This window comes from Furipterus horrens, unplaced genomic scaffold (genome assembly GCF_987537825.1).
Source record: "Furipterus horrens unplaced genomic scaffold, mFurHor1.1.pri manual_scaffold_4, whole genome shotgun sequence".
In the NCBI taxonomy this organism is placed as follows: domain Eukaryota; kingdom Metazoa; phylum Chordata; class Mammalia; order Chiroptera; family Furipteridae; genus Furipterus; species Furipterus horrens.
In genome coordinates this window covers 101,873,149-101,888,777 of record NW_028327174.1, presented here as the reverse complement: position 1 = coordinate 101,888,777, position 15,629 = coordinate 101,873,149, and the positions used below count along the sequence as shown (strand labels likewise).

General features: G+C 37.1%; 2 protein-coding genes across 3 annotated transcripts in view; one reads left to right on the top strand and one right to left on the bottom strand.

Moving 5' to 3' along the window:
- RAD51AP1 (RAD51 associated protein 1) overlaps nucleotides 1-10,318 on the bottom strand; it is a 28,849-nt gene extending 18,531 nt beyond the window's left edge. For both annotated transcript variants that reach the window (XM_090275730.1, XM_090275731.1), the window contains exons 1-4: nucleotides 10,166-10,318; nucleotides 7,975-8,024; nucleotides 6,779-6,920; nucleotides 2,553-2,656 (exon numbers count right to left, since the gene is read on the bottom strand). In XM_090275730.1, coding sequence (XP_090131856.1) covers nucleotides 2,553-2,656; nucleotides 6,779-6,920; nucleotides 7,975-8,024; nucleotides 10,166-10,182 — 313 coding nt within the window. In that variant the 5' untranslated portion in view covers nucleotides 10,183-10,318. The remainder of the gene's footprint in view (nucleotides 1-2,552; nucleotides 2,657-6,778; nucleotides 6,921-7,974; nucleotides 8,025-10,165) is intronic.
- A 96-nt stretch (nucleotides 10,319-10,414) lies between these two features.
- The window catches only part of FERRY3 (FERRY endosomal RAB5 effector complex subunit 3), a 62,184-nt gene continuing 56,969 nt past the window's right edge, over nucleotides 10,415-15,629 (top strand). Inside the window, exons 1-3 of the mRNA XM_090275729.1 lie at nucleotides 10,415-10,834; nucleotides 11,961-12,145; nucleotides 13,973-14,118. Of these exons, the coding sequence (XP_090131855.1) occupies nucleotides 10,743-10,834; nucleotides 11,961-12,145; nucleotides 13,973-14,118 (423 nt within the window). The 5' untranslated portion in view covers nucleotides 10,415-10,742. The remainder of the gene's footprint in view (nucleotides 10,835-11,960; nucleotides 12,146-13,972; nucleotides 14,119-15,629) is intronic.

The window sequence follows — 15,629 nt, the reverse complement described above, 5'->3', positions numbered from 1 at the left end:
CTAGGGTGCAGCTTTCTCCCAGAGAGAAGTGGTGGTAGAGGCTACTATTCCTTTTCTGAGCCCTCTCCACACGGAGCCACAAAGCTGGGAGGCGGACACCATATCTGAGACTCCCTCAACCTGGCTCACACTATTTGCCCCACCATGGTGATTCCCTGAGGCCATACCCCACACAACTTTTGGGCCCACCCACACTGTTTCCAGTGACGTTTCTATATGAATGCCTTGTCTTGGCTCATACTAAGATATTTCTATATTAACTCAAACAAGCGGCATCTGGCTTCAGCAAGCTCCATACCTCTTGCTAAGTTGCCCCACGTCTGGCACTAGCAGCAGCCAGCCTTAGTTCATAGCTCAGCCCCACCTGGGCAACTCCAAGCCCAGCACAAGTAGCAGCCATCTGCAGATCGCTTTGTAGCTTATGCTGTGTGACCCGGCACAGAAAACAGGTGGTCGCTGACCTTGGATGTGCCAACAGCAATCAAGGCTCAACTACAACAGGAGTGTGTACATAGTCCATTCAGAGTAATTACAAGAGTAATAGGGGAGGCTGTGCCACTGGACCCTACAGGACACCTACTACATTAAGCCATTCTACCAAGCCTGGGAGATGTAGCAGCTCTACCCAATACATAGAAACAAACACAGGGAGAATGCCAAAATGACGAGACAAAGAAACATGGCCCAAATGAAAGGAAAGAGCAAAACTCCAGGAAAAGAGCTAAACAAAATGTAGACAAGCAAGCTACTAGGCGCAGAGCTGAAAACACTGGTTATAAGGATGCTCAGTGAACTTAGTGAGAACTTTAACAGCATAAAAAAGGGCATGAAATCCACAAAAAAAACAAGTCAGGAATGAAGGATACACTAATTAAAATAAAGAACAATTTACAGGGAATCAACAGTAGAGTGGATGAAGCTGAGAATCAAATCAGTGATTTGGAATGTAAGGAAGCAGAAAACACCCAATCAGAATAGCAAAAAGAAAAAGGAATCCTGCTTTGTGCAGTGGTTGTGTCATATCCAATGACGTTTATCCAAGGTACAATTATTGCTAATTGAAAAAAGAATACATAGAAATGAGGATAGAGAAAGGAGCCTCTGCGACAACTTCAAGCATTTGCATTATAGGGTGCAGGAAGGAGAAGAGAAAGAGCAAGAAATTGAAAAGCTATTTGAAAAAATGAAAGAAAACTTCCCTAACTTGGTGAAGGAAATACATACAAGTCCAGGAAGCACAGAGAGTCCCAAACAAGATGGACCCAAAGAAGCCCACTCCAAGACACATCATAATTAAAATGCCAAAGGTTAAATACAAAGAGAAAACCTTAAAAGCAGCAAGAGAAAAGCAGTTTGTTACCTACAAGGGAGTTCCCATAAGACTGTCAGCTGACTTCTCAAAAGAAACTTTACAGGCTAGAAGGGATTAGCAAGAAATCGTCAAAGTGATGAAAGCAAGGACCTACAACCAAGATTACTCTACCCAGCAAAGCTATCATTTAGAATCGAAGGACAGATAAAAAAAACTCCCCAGACAAGAAAAAGCTGAAGGAATACATCACCACCAAACCATTATTATATGAAATGTTAAAGGGACTTATTTCTGAAAAAGAAGATCAAAACTATAAACAATAAAAGGGCAACAAATACATATCTAACAACAATTGAATCTAAAAAAACAGAATAAACAAACAAGCAGAACAGAAATAGAACCACAGATACAGAGAACATTTTGATGATTGCCAGATGGAAGGGGGATAGGGGAGATGGGCGAAAAAGGTGAGGGGATTAGAAAGTACAAATTGGTAGTCACAGAACAGTCATGGGGATGTAAAGTACAGCCAAGTAAATTGAGTAGCCAAAGAGCACATATGCATGACCCATGGACATGGACTATGGTGTGGATATTGACTGAGGAGTGGAATGGGAGAGTGGGAGGTTGGAGGGGAGCGAAGGGGAAAAAGTGGGACAAGTATAATAGCATAATCAATAAAATATAATATAAAAAAAAGCATTTTAGACGTTCGAAGTATCTTCCAGCAATAATGATTTCTGCCTCTCCAGAATATCAATATTGGCATCTGTGGCAGTTGCCAGGAAAATCAAAGAAGAAAAACCCAGAGAAATCCAGAAACCATAAATCCCTTAAGTCTACTGAGCTTGCAAACCACATTAATACTTTTAACCTTTATAAATAATAAAAATTATCATCATTAGGTCATGTTTAACTAATTTGAATTTTGAGAGAAGGAAGTAATTGTTAGGATTGTATAGATCAATTGATTTGATCAAAAACTGAAATTTTTGCTGTATACAAAGATGTAGTTAAGCAGAGCTGTATGTATGTATGTATGTATGTATGTATATATGTATGAGATTTGTGCAATAGAATAAACAACTGAATCTAATTATACCCTCTGCAAATTGTACTATTTATAGTCCAAGGTATTAAAAGTTTACTTTCTCTTCTGTGAGGGCTCATCCAAAGAAATGATTACAAAAGCAAGAGAAGGTTATAGAGATAAATATACAGAAAATAAAATTATTCTTACCTTGAGATTCCTCCAAATCAATGGTTACTGTTGGAAGTTCCTTCACTGATAATGCTAGCGCAACTTCTAAATCTCTCTGGTAGAGTTTGTCATCTAAAGGCATCCTAGAGTAGACACACAAATAATAATGAGTTTTAAATTATCAATCTCAATTAAACAAAAAATTTTGAGAATTTCCTGAATTACTACCCCACATAAAGGAAATTATTATGTCTCCTACTCAAGGTGGTGAAAAGTGCTATGGTGTGCAAGAGGAAATCAAAAACAGATAAGGAAATGTTGCATAAAGGAGGAAATACTGAGATATACCTTGAATCATTTAAAAAATTTTTACTGTCATAAAATCAGATATATAGATCAATGGAACAGAAGAGAGTATAGAAATAAACACATGCCTTTATGGTCAATTAATATTTGACAGAGACAGCAAGAACATAGAATGAGGTAAAGACAGTCTATTCAATAAATGGTGTTGGGAACATAGGACAGATATGTGCAAAAAAATAAAACTAGACTACCTTCTTATACCAAACACAGGAATTAACTCAAAATGGATTAAAAACTTCAATGTTACATTTGAAATCATAAAAGTAGGAGAAAACATAGGCAATAAAGTCTCAGACATTTCTCATAGAAATTTTTTTTCTGATATATTTCCTCGAGCAAGGGAAACAAAAGGAAAAAGAAATGGGACTACATCAAACTCAAATGATTTTGCACAGCAAAGGAAACCATCAACAAAATGAAAAGATAACCCACTGAATGGGAGAACATATTTTACCAATAATACATCTTATAAAAAGTTAATATCCAAAATTTATAAAGAACTTATACAACTCAAAAAACAAATAACCCAATTAAAAAATGGGCAAAAGACCTGAATAGACACTTCTCTGAAAAGGACATACAGATGGCCAACAGACCTATGAAAAGGTGCTCAAAGTCACTATCATCAAAGAAACGCAAATTAAAACCATAATAAGGTCTCACCTCACACTTGTCAGAATGACTATTAACAAACAAGTGTTAGTGAAGATGTGGAAGAAGAGGAACCCTCACACACTATGGTGGGAATGCGGATTGGTGCAGCCACTATGAAAAGCAGTATGGAGTTATCTCAAATAATTGAAAATGGAACTGCCTTATGACTCAGGATACCACTTCTGGGATTTTACCTGAGGAAACCCAAAACACTATTTTGAAAGAATATATGCACCCCTATGTTCAATGCAGTATTATTACAATAGCCAAGATTTGGAAGCAGCCGAGTGCCCATTAGTAGATGAGCGGATAAAAAAGCTGTGGCACATTTACACACTGGACCACTACTTGGCTGTAAAAAAGAAAATCTTACCCTTTGCAACAGCATGGATGGAACTGGAGAATATTATGCTAAGTGAAATAAGCTAGGCAGAGGACAATACCACATGACTTCACTCATATGTGAAATCTAATGAACAAACTGAAGAAGCAAAATAGAGACAGTCTCACAGAGAGAAGCTCAGAGCTGTCAGGGTTGGGGAGGGCAGTGGGGGGATTGAGCAAAAAAGGAAAAAAGAGAGAGAAAACTAATGAACAAGGACAACAGTATGGTGATTGCCAAAGCAGGGTGTGGGAAGGGGGCAATGATGAAGGAGGGTATGGGGGGATAGATGGTGACAGATCAAGACTTGATTTGGGGTGGTAAACACACACAGGACATCGTACAGATGATGTGTTGTGGAATTGTGCAACTGAAATGTGCATAATTTTGTTAACCAGTGTCACCACAATAAATTCAACAAAAAGGAAAAAACAAAAATAAACATAAAGGAGATCAGGTCTGGAAGTACACAGGAAAAAAATAGCAACTTTATTGATATAATTCACATAGCATAAAATGTATCCTTTTAAAGTGTACAATTCAGCAGTTTTTAGTATAGTCAGAGTTTTGAAGCCATCACTTTTTTATTAGCCCAAAAAAGAAACCCTGTCTCCATTAGCATTCACTCCCCAGAATCTGGCAACCACTAATCTTTCTGTTTCTATAGGTTTGACTGTTCTGGATACTTTGTATTAATGGAATCATAAAATATAGGGCCTTTTGTACCTAGCTTCTTTCCATCAGCATAATGTTTTCAAGGTTCATCCATGCTGTAGTATATATCAGTACTTCATTTATTTTTGTTGTTAAATAGTACTCTACTGTATGGATATACCATATCTTTTCATCAGTTCATAGACATTTAGATTGCTTCCATTTTTGGCTATTCTGAATAATGCTGCTACATTCATGTACAAGTTTTTGTGTGGACATAGGTTTTTATTTCTCTTGTGTATATAAGTGGGAACCCACCCCCCCACAACCAGAACTTATTTATTAAAAATTGTTAAATTATTAAAACATGTATTCTTACGTGTTTAAACTTTAGTCACCTTCAAAGCACTCTCCACATGATATAATACACATATAGAGATTTTTTTCCCACTGCTCAAAAGTTTTTGAAGTCACTGATTTTGATGCCTTTTAGTGCTTCTGCCATTTTTTGCTTCACCTCTTCCACACTGGCAAAACTTTCCTTTTGAGGACTTTTTCATTGAGAAAAAAAAAATGTTGCTTGGGGTGAGATCAGGTGAAAAAGGAGGCATGGGGAGGTCATGTCATTTTGGGTCAAAAACTATTGAACACTCAGCACAGTGTGAGTCCTTGTAAATCACCCATCATGAAATGGACAAACATGTTGAAAGTTTCCAAAAAAAAATTCACTTAAGCTGTACACAGCCTCTCACAACAATGTCAGCTGGTACACTGATACAGATGGGTTCCTAGAATACTCACCTAACAGGGGAAACCTGTACTACAAGGGCCCTACCCTCCAGATAATTCTGGGGCTTTTTGGGTCCTTCCTCATATGTCTAGGTTAGGTCATATAATTCTGAATTTAAGATTTTGAAGAACTACTACTCTGCCTTCGAATGTAAGTGTACCATTTTACATTCCCAGCAACAATGTATGAAGGTTCTAATTTCTCCACATCCTTTAGTATCGCCATCTTAAGTGGGTGTGATATATTATCTCACTGTGCTTTTGATTTGCATTTCCCTGATGGCTAAGGAGGTAAGCATCTTTTCATGTGCTTATTCGCTATTTGTGTATCTTTTTTTGGAGAAATGTCTATTGAAATCTTTTGCCCTGTTTTTAAATTAGGTTATTAGTCTTTTTGTTGCTGAGTTGTAAGAGTACTTTAAATATTCTAAATACAAGTCCTTCATCAATTATATGATTTGCAATATTTTCTCCCATTTGTGGGTTGTTTTTTTCACTATATTCAAAATGTAATCCAAGAAGCTCAAAAACAGAAACAAAAGAGAGAGAAAAAAGTAAAGAGAATGACATGAGCTAAGTGTCTTTGCTAATTAACTTTTCTCATACTTGTAGCAGTAAACCATCACCTGCCCCATGTTCTGCTTGTTAATGCTTCACGTCTGTACATCTCCTTTCCATACTGCAAGTTTGGGGCCTCTCAGGACTTCCCTCACCCTATCTTCTCTCTTGGTACTAACCGATGGAATTCCAGAATTAGTCTAGAAACAGTAGGATTTTCTCACTGCTGAAAAAGTCTTAACAATATAAAGAGAAAATATCTTCTTTGCAAAACACATTTTCAAATTTTATTAAACTGTCCTTACAAATGTAATTTTTAACAAAGTAGTAGACTTACAAGATTTGAGGGCTTCAGAGAAACAGGTACAGGGTCCTGTAAAAGTAAGCTATAACTTCAAAACTTTGTAAATGTAATTGTACTAATATTTAAATGAATATTTCCTTACATGTTTGTGGATTTCTTTTCTTAAGCCAGAAGGGGATTAATGGTACAACCCTGTTCTGCTACAGGCACTATATAAAATCATACCTATGACTCTGCTCAAGCTTGCATTTAAACCAAAAATTCGAATGTTTCTCTTTTATTTTATTTACTTAGTTTTAATGCTCACCTGAGGATATGTTTATTGATCTTGTTAGAGAGAAAGGATGGGAGAGAGGGAGGGGGAGAGAGATAGGAACATCCATTGGTTGCCTCCTGTACACACTCTGTCCAGGTATGTGCCCTGACCAGGAATCAAATCCTCAACCTTTTTGATGTATGGGACAACGCTCCAATCAACCGAGCTATCCAGCCAGTGCTGTTTCCCTTTTAAATTAACACATATAATGTTGCACATTTACTTTATGTCTTACCTCTCACCTTTTTTTAGGAGTTTTCTCTTGTAATGAGATGTCTTCTTTCTGGAGATTCTTTAATTTAGGATTTGGCTTTTCTAGTTTTAACTCCTTTGTTGCTGTTCTGGATTTCTTATTTAAAGGTCCAGTTGCAGAAACAAAATCATCTATTTATATGTGAATTAAAAATAAAAGAATATATAAAATTGCTTTTTCTAAGTAAGAAAGAAAATTATTTTCTCAGTAGTTAAAATTCATTACAGTGTGTGTTCAAGGTATAAGATTAAGCAAATTATTTAATTTTCACAATTTAAGAAATATTGTTGGTATATTGTTTGTCTTTATTTTAACTCATCTAATTTTGTCTTAATGACCTTTATTTATTAAAATATCAGTCTATCTAAAACCAATTCACTAAAAAGCTGATATATGTTGACACTCAACATAAAATTGCTGCTGTAGCTTTTAAGCTCACACATGACACATGTATGCTTACATGTCTTAATCACATAGATTAGCATTTATTAATACATGTTATATGTATTATGCTTCCTCATATAGCAATATAATAACTTGTGACTTATCCCACCTCTACCCCATAATGTATAGAACACAACTGGTAGTTTATTAATATTTGGTATGGGATTGATGACAGATAAAAAGCTACAAATTAGATTCCATATTATTTTCTCTTAAGTCTTATACCCATTTAAGGCTGTGCCCGAGACAAAACAGCATTCAGTCTAACCTCAGAGTCTCTTAAGTATTTGACTCAAAAAGGCTTTGGTGGTCTGAGAAATAAAAAACCTATTTCAATGGTATTGTAATCTAACTCCGTATTTCTCACTTTTTGACCAAAGTTCCCTTAAATAGCAGAGACAAGTAAGCATGTAACCAATAGGGTACAGCTTAAGCCTAACCTTTCTTTAAGGTCTTGTTTAATTGTACAATTAGTGGGGGTTTCACATTATATTCTGTAACACATTTGTGTCTCCAGAAAAAAAAGCAATCTCTCCTCCAAAGTGAGGAGTCAAACTTACAGTAGTAAGTAAATAACTACTTTACCTATTAGTGTAATTATCAGCATAATTATCCCAAATGCTAAGAAAATTATTTTCCCAGACCTACATCATATGCAATTGGGTAATATATATATCTCAAATACATTTCTAAAGAAACAATTTCCAAATCTTTAAAACAAAAACAAGGATCTCTACGTACCATCACTATCAGAGTCCTCAAACTGTGAGTAATTGACTGGCTTCTTATTCCTATGACCAAGACAGAAATTTTTTATTTACACAAACGTGAAAAAAATAATTCCTTCCTCTAGGCAATAAATGAAATGGTATTCCGGTTTTCATTTTTGTCTTCTGCGAAATTCCCAAGTGTGAATAACCTAATATGTCAGTTGATCGTTCAAGAAAAAATGGCTTTCTATGAAAAGAGGCTAGTTCAGCTCACACCTCAATCTCACAGGTGTGCTTCCTTAAGACAACAATTGTAGAAGCGCTCTGTACAAGCTTTTCATTTCCTCATACCGAAGATTAAAATGAAGCATACTGTTGTTACTGCCCTGCTCTTTGGAATTAAAGAATTTGAGAGCTGAATATAGAAACCCCTTTGGAAATTCTGAGATTGAATAATAGTAAAATAAAATCAACACTTAAAAAATGTAGGCTCAATGATTAAACTATGATGATACAATTCTTACTGCTACATCAAGCACATTCTTTAGTAAAACTGGCACTTTCTTCCTTCTTCCTTTCTTCTCTTTTTTTTAAACCCTCAATGTGAAGCAGTAAGAATACAATGACTACCGCTACAGTTAGGTGCCACTGCCTTGATTTGTTCTAAGGCACTAGCCATTTGATCACCTTTGCAATGAAAACAACAGAAAATGAAAAAGAGCAAGTAAAGACTTAGTATTATTATGAAAATAGTTTTGACCTCATGGACCTCCTGAGAGGGTCTCAGGGACCTGAAAGTCTTCAAATCATAGTTAAGACAATTGCTATTCCAGGCAAAGGGATTATGCCTTCACTACTTGGATATTCAAACTTAACACATTCAGAACTCTTGATCCTCCTACCTCCTGAATCTGTTCCTTTTCCTAATCTTCGCCAGTGTAATTAGTGCAAAGATGAATCTTTCAGTAGCTCAGGTCAAAAATACTGAAAAGTCAGACATGATTTTTTCCCTTTACCTGCATATCCACTTCATCAGCAAATTCTGTGAGTAGTAACTTCAAAAGACAATAACCCAAATTCACCTGTGCCATCCCATGCCCACGGATAACACCCTAACCCAAACCAGTATCCAATGATGTAATGACCACCTAAGTGACTTTCCTGCTCTCCTCTGGTTACTCAGTCTCCCATTCATTCTCCACCAGTAACTAGTCATCTTTATAAAACCAAAGTTAGATTTCGCTCCTCTACTTAAAATTCTCTATCAACTTCCCATTACACTTAGAATAAAATCCAAACTCCTTTCTAAATCTTACAAGGCCCTACCCATTTCTCCAACCTAATCCCCTAAAATGCTCCCCATTGCTAGCTAATGCTACAGCTTTAGTGGCCTTCTTGCTGTCCCTCAAATACGGTCAAGCTCAGGGCTTGATTCTTGTTCTCTCTACTTGGATTGCCCGGGTTTTCATTGGCTATCTCCTTCCTGTCATTCATGCCTCAGCTCATGCATTATCTGCTCAGAGAGACACATCCTAAATACCCTATTTAAACTAAGGCTTTCTTCCTCATGCTCTCACATTGCAATGTTTATTTTTGGTCCCCCAACCTCACCCCTTGATCAGAATGTAACCTTCCGCAACTTATGTATGGAAATAAATATATATCGTAACTTTATTAAATGAATGGCGGACTAAGCCTCAACTATGGTTGAGTAGAGGAATAGATTCAAATAGCATAATGGAAAGCACAGAGGATCTGGAGCCAGGTGACTTAGGTTTGACTTACTACCCTGCCCACTGACAAGTTTTGTGACTCCGGTAAACTGGTCTTTATGCCTAGAAGTTTAACTAGATGAAATAGGGATACCTAAACTGCCATATCAAAGAACCATAGTGATGAATAAAAGGACTAACACGTAAGTAGGAGCTCGGTGAAATGCAAAGAGCTGTCGGGCTGCTACCATAACAAGGTCTTATTGAGTGGGGTAGGTAAAAGCAACGACAACTTCTGCGAAGGGAGGCAAAGAGATGGAAAAAGAGGTACTGCTGAGGAGTGGGTGGCTTCGGTGGAGGCTGGAGTTTCCCAGTAACCGCCCACCCCACCCCACGATCGCTAGCCCCCGTTCTCCTCGGCCCTTTCCCCTTAGTCGTGTGTAGGTAAAGATGCCTACAGCGTTTTCCTGCTCTTTCTCTCCACCCCGCCGGATGTCCTGAACTGCTCACCTCACTGGCCGCACCATGGCTCCCTCCAAGGCTGGATATTGGCAGCTATCAAGTTCTTGTTGGCAGCAGAGGTGGTTTCAATTCCCGCCCAAATCCAGACAACGGAGCTCTCCGCCCGCTGCCAACAGTCCTCCAATGATCGCCAGCCATCCTTACGAAGGCGCATGCGTTCCGAGAAGACCTAGTCTGTTCACGCCCCTCCCAAGACACAGCCCTTCCGCTTCCGTTCTCCCAGAGCCGAGTTTGTACTTGGCCGCTGCACTTTCGTCACAACGGCGGCTTTTGCGCGGACTCTGAAATACACAACAACAGTAGAAATACCCATTCTTACCCTTTAAATGATTAAATTGAGACAGAGTGGAACAAAAGGGCACTTAGGTCGAAGAATTTTCCACGGAGTGCCGGGAAAGGAAAAGGTGTGGGCGAATCGGCCGACGCGGATTTGCCGGCTGTAAAAACCCTAAATCAGCTGATGTTCCCTGTGCCTCGGCTTGGCAGCTCCGAACGTGCGGACCCCTCGGACTTCGGAACCTGGGGGAGGTGAGTCCAGAACCAAGAGCGACGATGCCCCTTCAGAATGAAACCGTGCAATAGAGCGGCCCTCCCCCCACGCGGTTGGAGCTTCGCAGCCCCGCAGTCTGCCCTCAGAATCCCCACTCTGTTGGCCGTGTGAGTCGGTCCCGCCCTCGTCCTCCCATCCCGTTTTTGCACAGAAATCCTTCCTTTGATTTCACCCCTGCTTTAAAAAAAAAAAAAAATGTGGGAAGAGAGAACTAAAGAATCCATTTGTTGAAACATAAGTCTAAATGTTGAACCGATTACTTAACAAAAATATTTAACTAAGGAAAAAAGAACAGTGTTTTAGGCAAAGGAAAAACATTCAGAAAGGTTGGGAGTAGGCAAAGAGGTTTGGTATTGAAAGAAGTTCAATATGGCTGGAAAATAAAGTTTGCAAATTTGTGTCTTGGGGAGGAGAGGTGCAGGTGCGAAAAAACAAAAAAAGTGTGGAGATTTAAGCAGAGGCATTATAAACTGGGTTAAAGAGTTTGAGTTTTATCCTGAGGCCAATGGAATGTTATGAAAGTATCTTATAAGCAAATCAGTAACACGATCAGGTATCTACTTTGGAAAGATTACTATGAGTTCAGTGCTGTATTCTATTCTGACTCACAATAGTGTGAGAACCGCTTTGATGAGGAAAAAGCCTAGGAAGGAGGCTGATAAATAAACCTTTCCTTGATGCTGATTCTTACTCTCCTTGACTAGATTTCTTCTTTCTGAATAGTGTTCAGTTTACCTTGTGGGATATTTTGTACATTTTTTTTCCTGTGTATCTTTTTCCCACCCATCTTTCCAACACCCATCTCCCTTCCCTCTACCCCTGATCTCATACAACATCTAAGATCTCCAAGATTGCTTCTTGGTCCCTGATTTGGTACTGTGACTTTATATTCACCAGCTGCTTCACAAATTCTGTTATCTGCCCACCCATGCATCTCTTCCTAAGAATGCTCTCTGCTCTTTTCTCCATGTTCTTTTCCTGTTCTAGGGAACCCTACCTAGGAATGCAAAGTACTTATGGGCCCATTTTTTCTTAACTAACGCTTAAAAGAAACTTCATTTTAAAAAGAAGCACTTCACTTTCATCATAAAAAAACGCAGGGATAAAAGCAGGAAAAAGTGGAATTGGCTTAGAGTCATTCTAATAAAATCTCTGAGTGGTCGAACATTTTCTTAGACGTGGTACACCATGTTTTTTATGGACTTATAACATGCTGCTTTTTGTTGTTGTTAGTTCTATAGAGATCCTGCTGAAGAAGATGAAAAAAAACAGAGAAAGGGAATTTGTGTATAAATTCAAAATAAGAAGTCAGTGCTTAGAACTGAGGGTGCCCCTCCAATTTCCTGTTCAAGAGAATGCCAGTGATTTACATGGCCGTCTGATGCTGCTGCACAGTTTACCGTGCTTTATAGAAAAAGGTGAGAACCGATATTTTTTGATACCACTTTTATTATTTTCCTAGAGTCTCTGACATTAAAAGGTTCATATTAGAAAGCATAAACCTAAGAAGCATGGGAAAGAGCCATAATATGAAATGTTTAACTGCTTTTCAGAGAAAAAATGCTCCCCAGACTTCTGTTTTATTTGGTGCTTTTTCCTATAACTCTTGCAGTTGTTTATAAGGCAGTTAAGTATAAAAATTAAATGATATAATGAAAAATTAGTAACAGTCTGGAGTAAAACTTTTAACCTAACTTAGTTGGGTGAATTCATAAGGCATTTCAGCTATGACTTATTATATTATAGAATTATATTGCTAAGTACATTGCCCCTTGAATGATTCGGTTCTGAATTCCTGAGATGCCATGGAAGAGAAAGAATACAAAACTTTTAATAATTTTTACTTACCTAAATTAACTCCATAATCTCCTCTGTATTAAACCATTTTTATAGATTTCTCTTTTTTTAAGATTTTATTTTATTTTTAGAGAGATGGGACAGGAAGTAGAGAAACATCAATATGTGGTTGCCTCTCACACGCCCCCAGCTGGGGACCTGGCCCACAACCCAGGCATGTGCCCTGACGGAATCGAGCCAGCGACCCTTTGGTTTCCAGGCCAGTGCTCACTCCACTGAGCCATACCAGCCGGGGCTAAACCATTTTGAAGTCTTAATGTTCTAGTTCACAGATGAGGAAAAATATTTAAATTGAGAATGTGCTGGATCATAGAAAGTTAGAGTTCAAGGAAATGTAGAACCTTTCTAACACAATATTATTGTACAAATAAGGAAATCTATACAGAAAAAGGTTAAATTATTTGCCTAACGCAGTGGTTCTCAATAGTTGTTCCCTGATCAAAAGCAAAAGCACCACCTGGAAACTTGTTAGAATTGTACATTCTTGAGCCCCACCCCATTCTTGCTGAATCAGAAACTGGGGGTAGCATGCAATAAGCTATTTCAGTATTCCTTCAGGGAATTCTGATGCATGCTAAACACTGAGAACCACTGGTCTAATGTAATACAGTATTCCCTCACTTATCGCGGGTATTACGTTCCAGAACCTCCCGCGAAGTTGGAAACTTAAATATATTCTACACTCTTAAACCTACGTAACTTTAACAACATAACGTAATACAGTACCGCAAAATCCCACGGTATAGCGAAAAATCTGCGATAAGTAATTAAATATAATATTTTTTTAAATCCCACGATACAGTGAGGTCACAGTAAGTGAACTGTAATATAGCGAGGGACTCCTGTATTGTGGACAGAGCCAACACAGGACCACAAGTATCCTGACTTCTGTCTCAGTGCTCTTTCCATCATATCGGTCTCTAAGTATTGTCTGTAAAAGTGGAATTTTAGAGAATCTGAAAATCAGTTTTAATATACTAATTATTCAAGTTTTTCAAAATCAAAGAATATAGCAATACATATACAGGAAACTTTCATTTAAATACAGTAATCTTTAAACCCTCAAAATCTGTAGAAGTGTTCAGTATGTGATTTTACCTACTCAGTTTCAAACTGAAGCATCAGGCTTAAGGAATTAACACTTCAAATTATATCAAAGTTATATGTAAGAGTTAAGAATCTTGACTATTCTCCATGCAGTGACCTGTAATAGTAAAGAAAAAATGGTTGTGAGTTAAGTGATCCCCTAAGCTTATTTTATTTAGACATTTTATTAAGGGTATAAGCTCTATATAATAAAATTTCACATTGGAGTGCTTAGTCAAGTAAAATGTTCCCTGTTTATGTCCGAATTTTGCTGATGATGGCATTTCTTGACCCTGTTACAGACTTAAAAGAAGCTCTGAGCCAGTTTATAGAAGAAGAATCTCTCCAGGATTATGATAGAGAGGCTGAAGCATCGCTGGAAGCTGTGAAGTCAGGTGAAGTAGATTTACATCAACTGGCAAGTACATGGGCCAAAGCATATGCTGAGGTAAGAAAATAGATTAAGCTGTAAATTTCAAGGATATTCTGAACTTTGATGAGGATTTTTAAATTGCTAAGATAATACTGAAACAGTTGAAGAATCCTTTTCTAATTACAAAAATTTATTCCATAACATACAATATATATTGATGCTTGAATACTTCCTTTCTATATCAGGGTGAGTACCTAAGACTCAGTACTTCATGTAATGTCTTTATAAAACAAGAGGCTATTTTTGTATCTCTAATCAGCATAGGGTTGCCAGATTTAACAGGACACTGGTTAAATTAAAATTTTAGGTAAACAGCAAATAATATTTTTAGTAAAAGTATACTCTACGTATTCTATACAACATACTTATAGTAAAAATTTATTCATTGTTTATCAGAAATTCTAATTTAACTGTGTGACCTGTATTTTATCTAGCAACCCTACACTAGCAGTAGTAGCTTATTTTAATCTGGTTTACTTTTGTTCTCTCACTTATCTTCACTGTTGTTAGATAGTTACATAACATCATCATTTTTCTATTTAAATAATATACCTTATTTCATAAAGTTTAGGATGCCACCGATCATAACACACCATTATTTTATTTACTACTGAAAAGACCTTCACCTTTAAACTATGATAGAATGCCAAGATGCTATCAAATATAAGACATATTCTATTTTTGAGAATTGTAATATGAAAAAATATGGATCTTACAATTGATGAAAACAAGTATGTTGAGGATTTTTTATATGCCAGGTACTGTACTAGGTGTTGGGTATAAAATAGAGAGCAAGACAGACACAAAATGAAATTTACATTTTAGTTAGCCAGATACAGAACTATATAAATAGACAAATAAATTAAATATTTGCAAGCTATAATGAGTGAAATACATTCCACTTTAAGCAACTCAGTCTGTGAGAATAAAAAATAAATCAGTTTTATGGGATCATATTTGTCATTCCAAGCAGTTTGCTGTGTGACAGAAAGGTTTTCCTAGTTTATATAAAAGATGACACTTCTTTTACGGTGTCATGACTTAAGTTTAAGTCTTTTATCCATTTTGAGTTTATTTTGGTGTATGGTGTAAGTTGGTTCTCTGGTTTCATTTTTTTTCACATGTACCAGTCCAGTTCTCCCAACACTGTTTATTGAAGAGGCTATCTTTACTCCATTGTAAGCTCATGCCTCCTTTGTCAAATATTAATTGATCATAGAGACTTGGGTTTATTTCTGGGTTCTCTGTTCTGTTCTATTCATCTATGTGTCTGTTCTTATGCCAGTACCAGACTGTTTTGATGACAGTGGCCTTGTAGTATAGTTTGATATCGGGTATTGTGATCCCACTACTTTGTCTTTTTTTCTCAAGATTCCTGAGGCTATTAGGGGTCTTTTTTGGTCCCATATAAATTTTTGAAATATTTGTTCTAGGTCTGTGAAATATGCCATTGGTATTTTAATAAGAATTCATTGAATCTGTAGATTGCTTTGGGTAGTATGGACATTTTAATGATGTTACTTCTT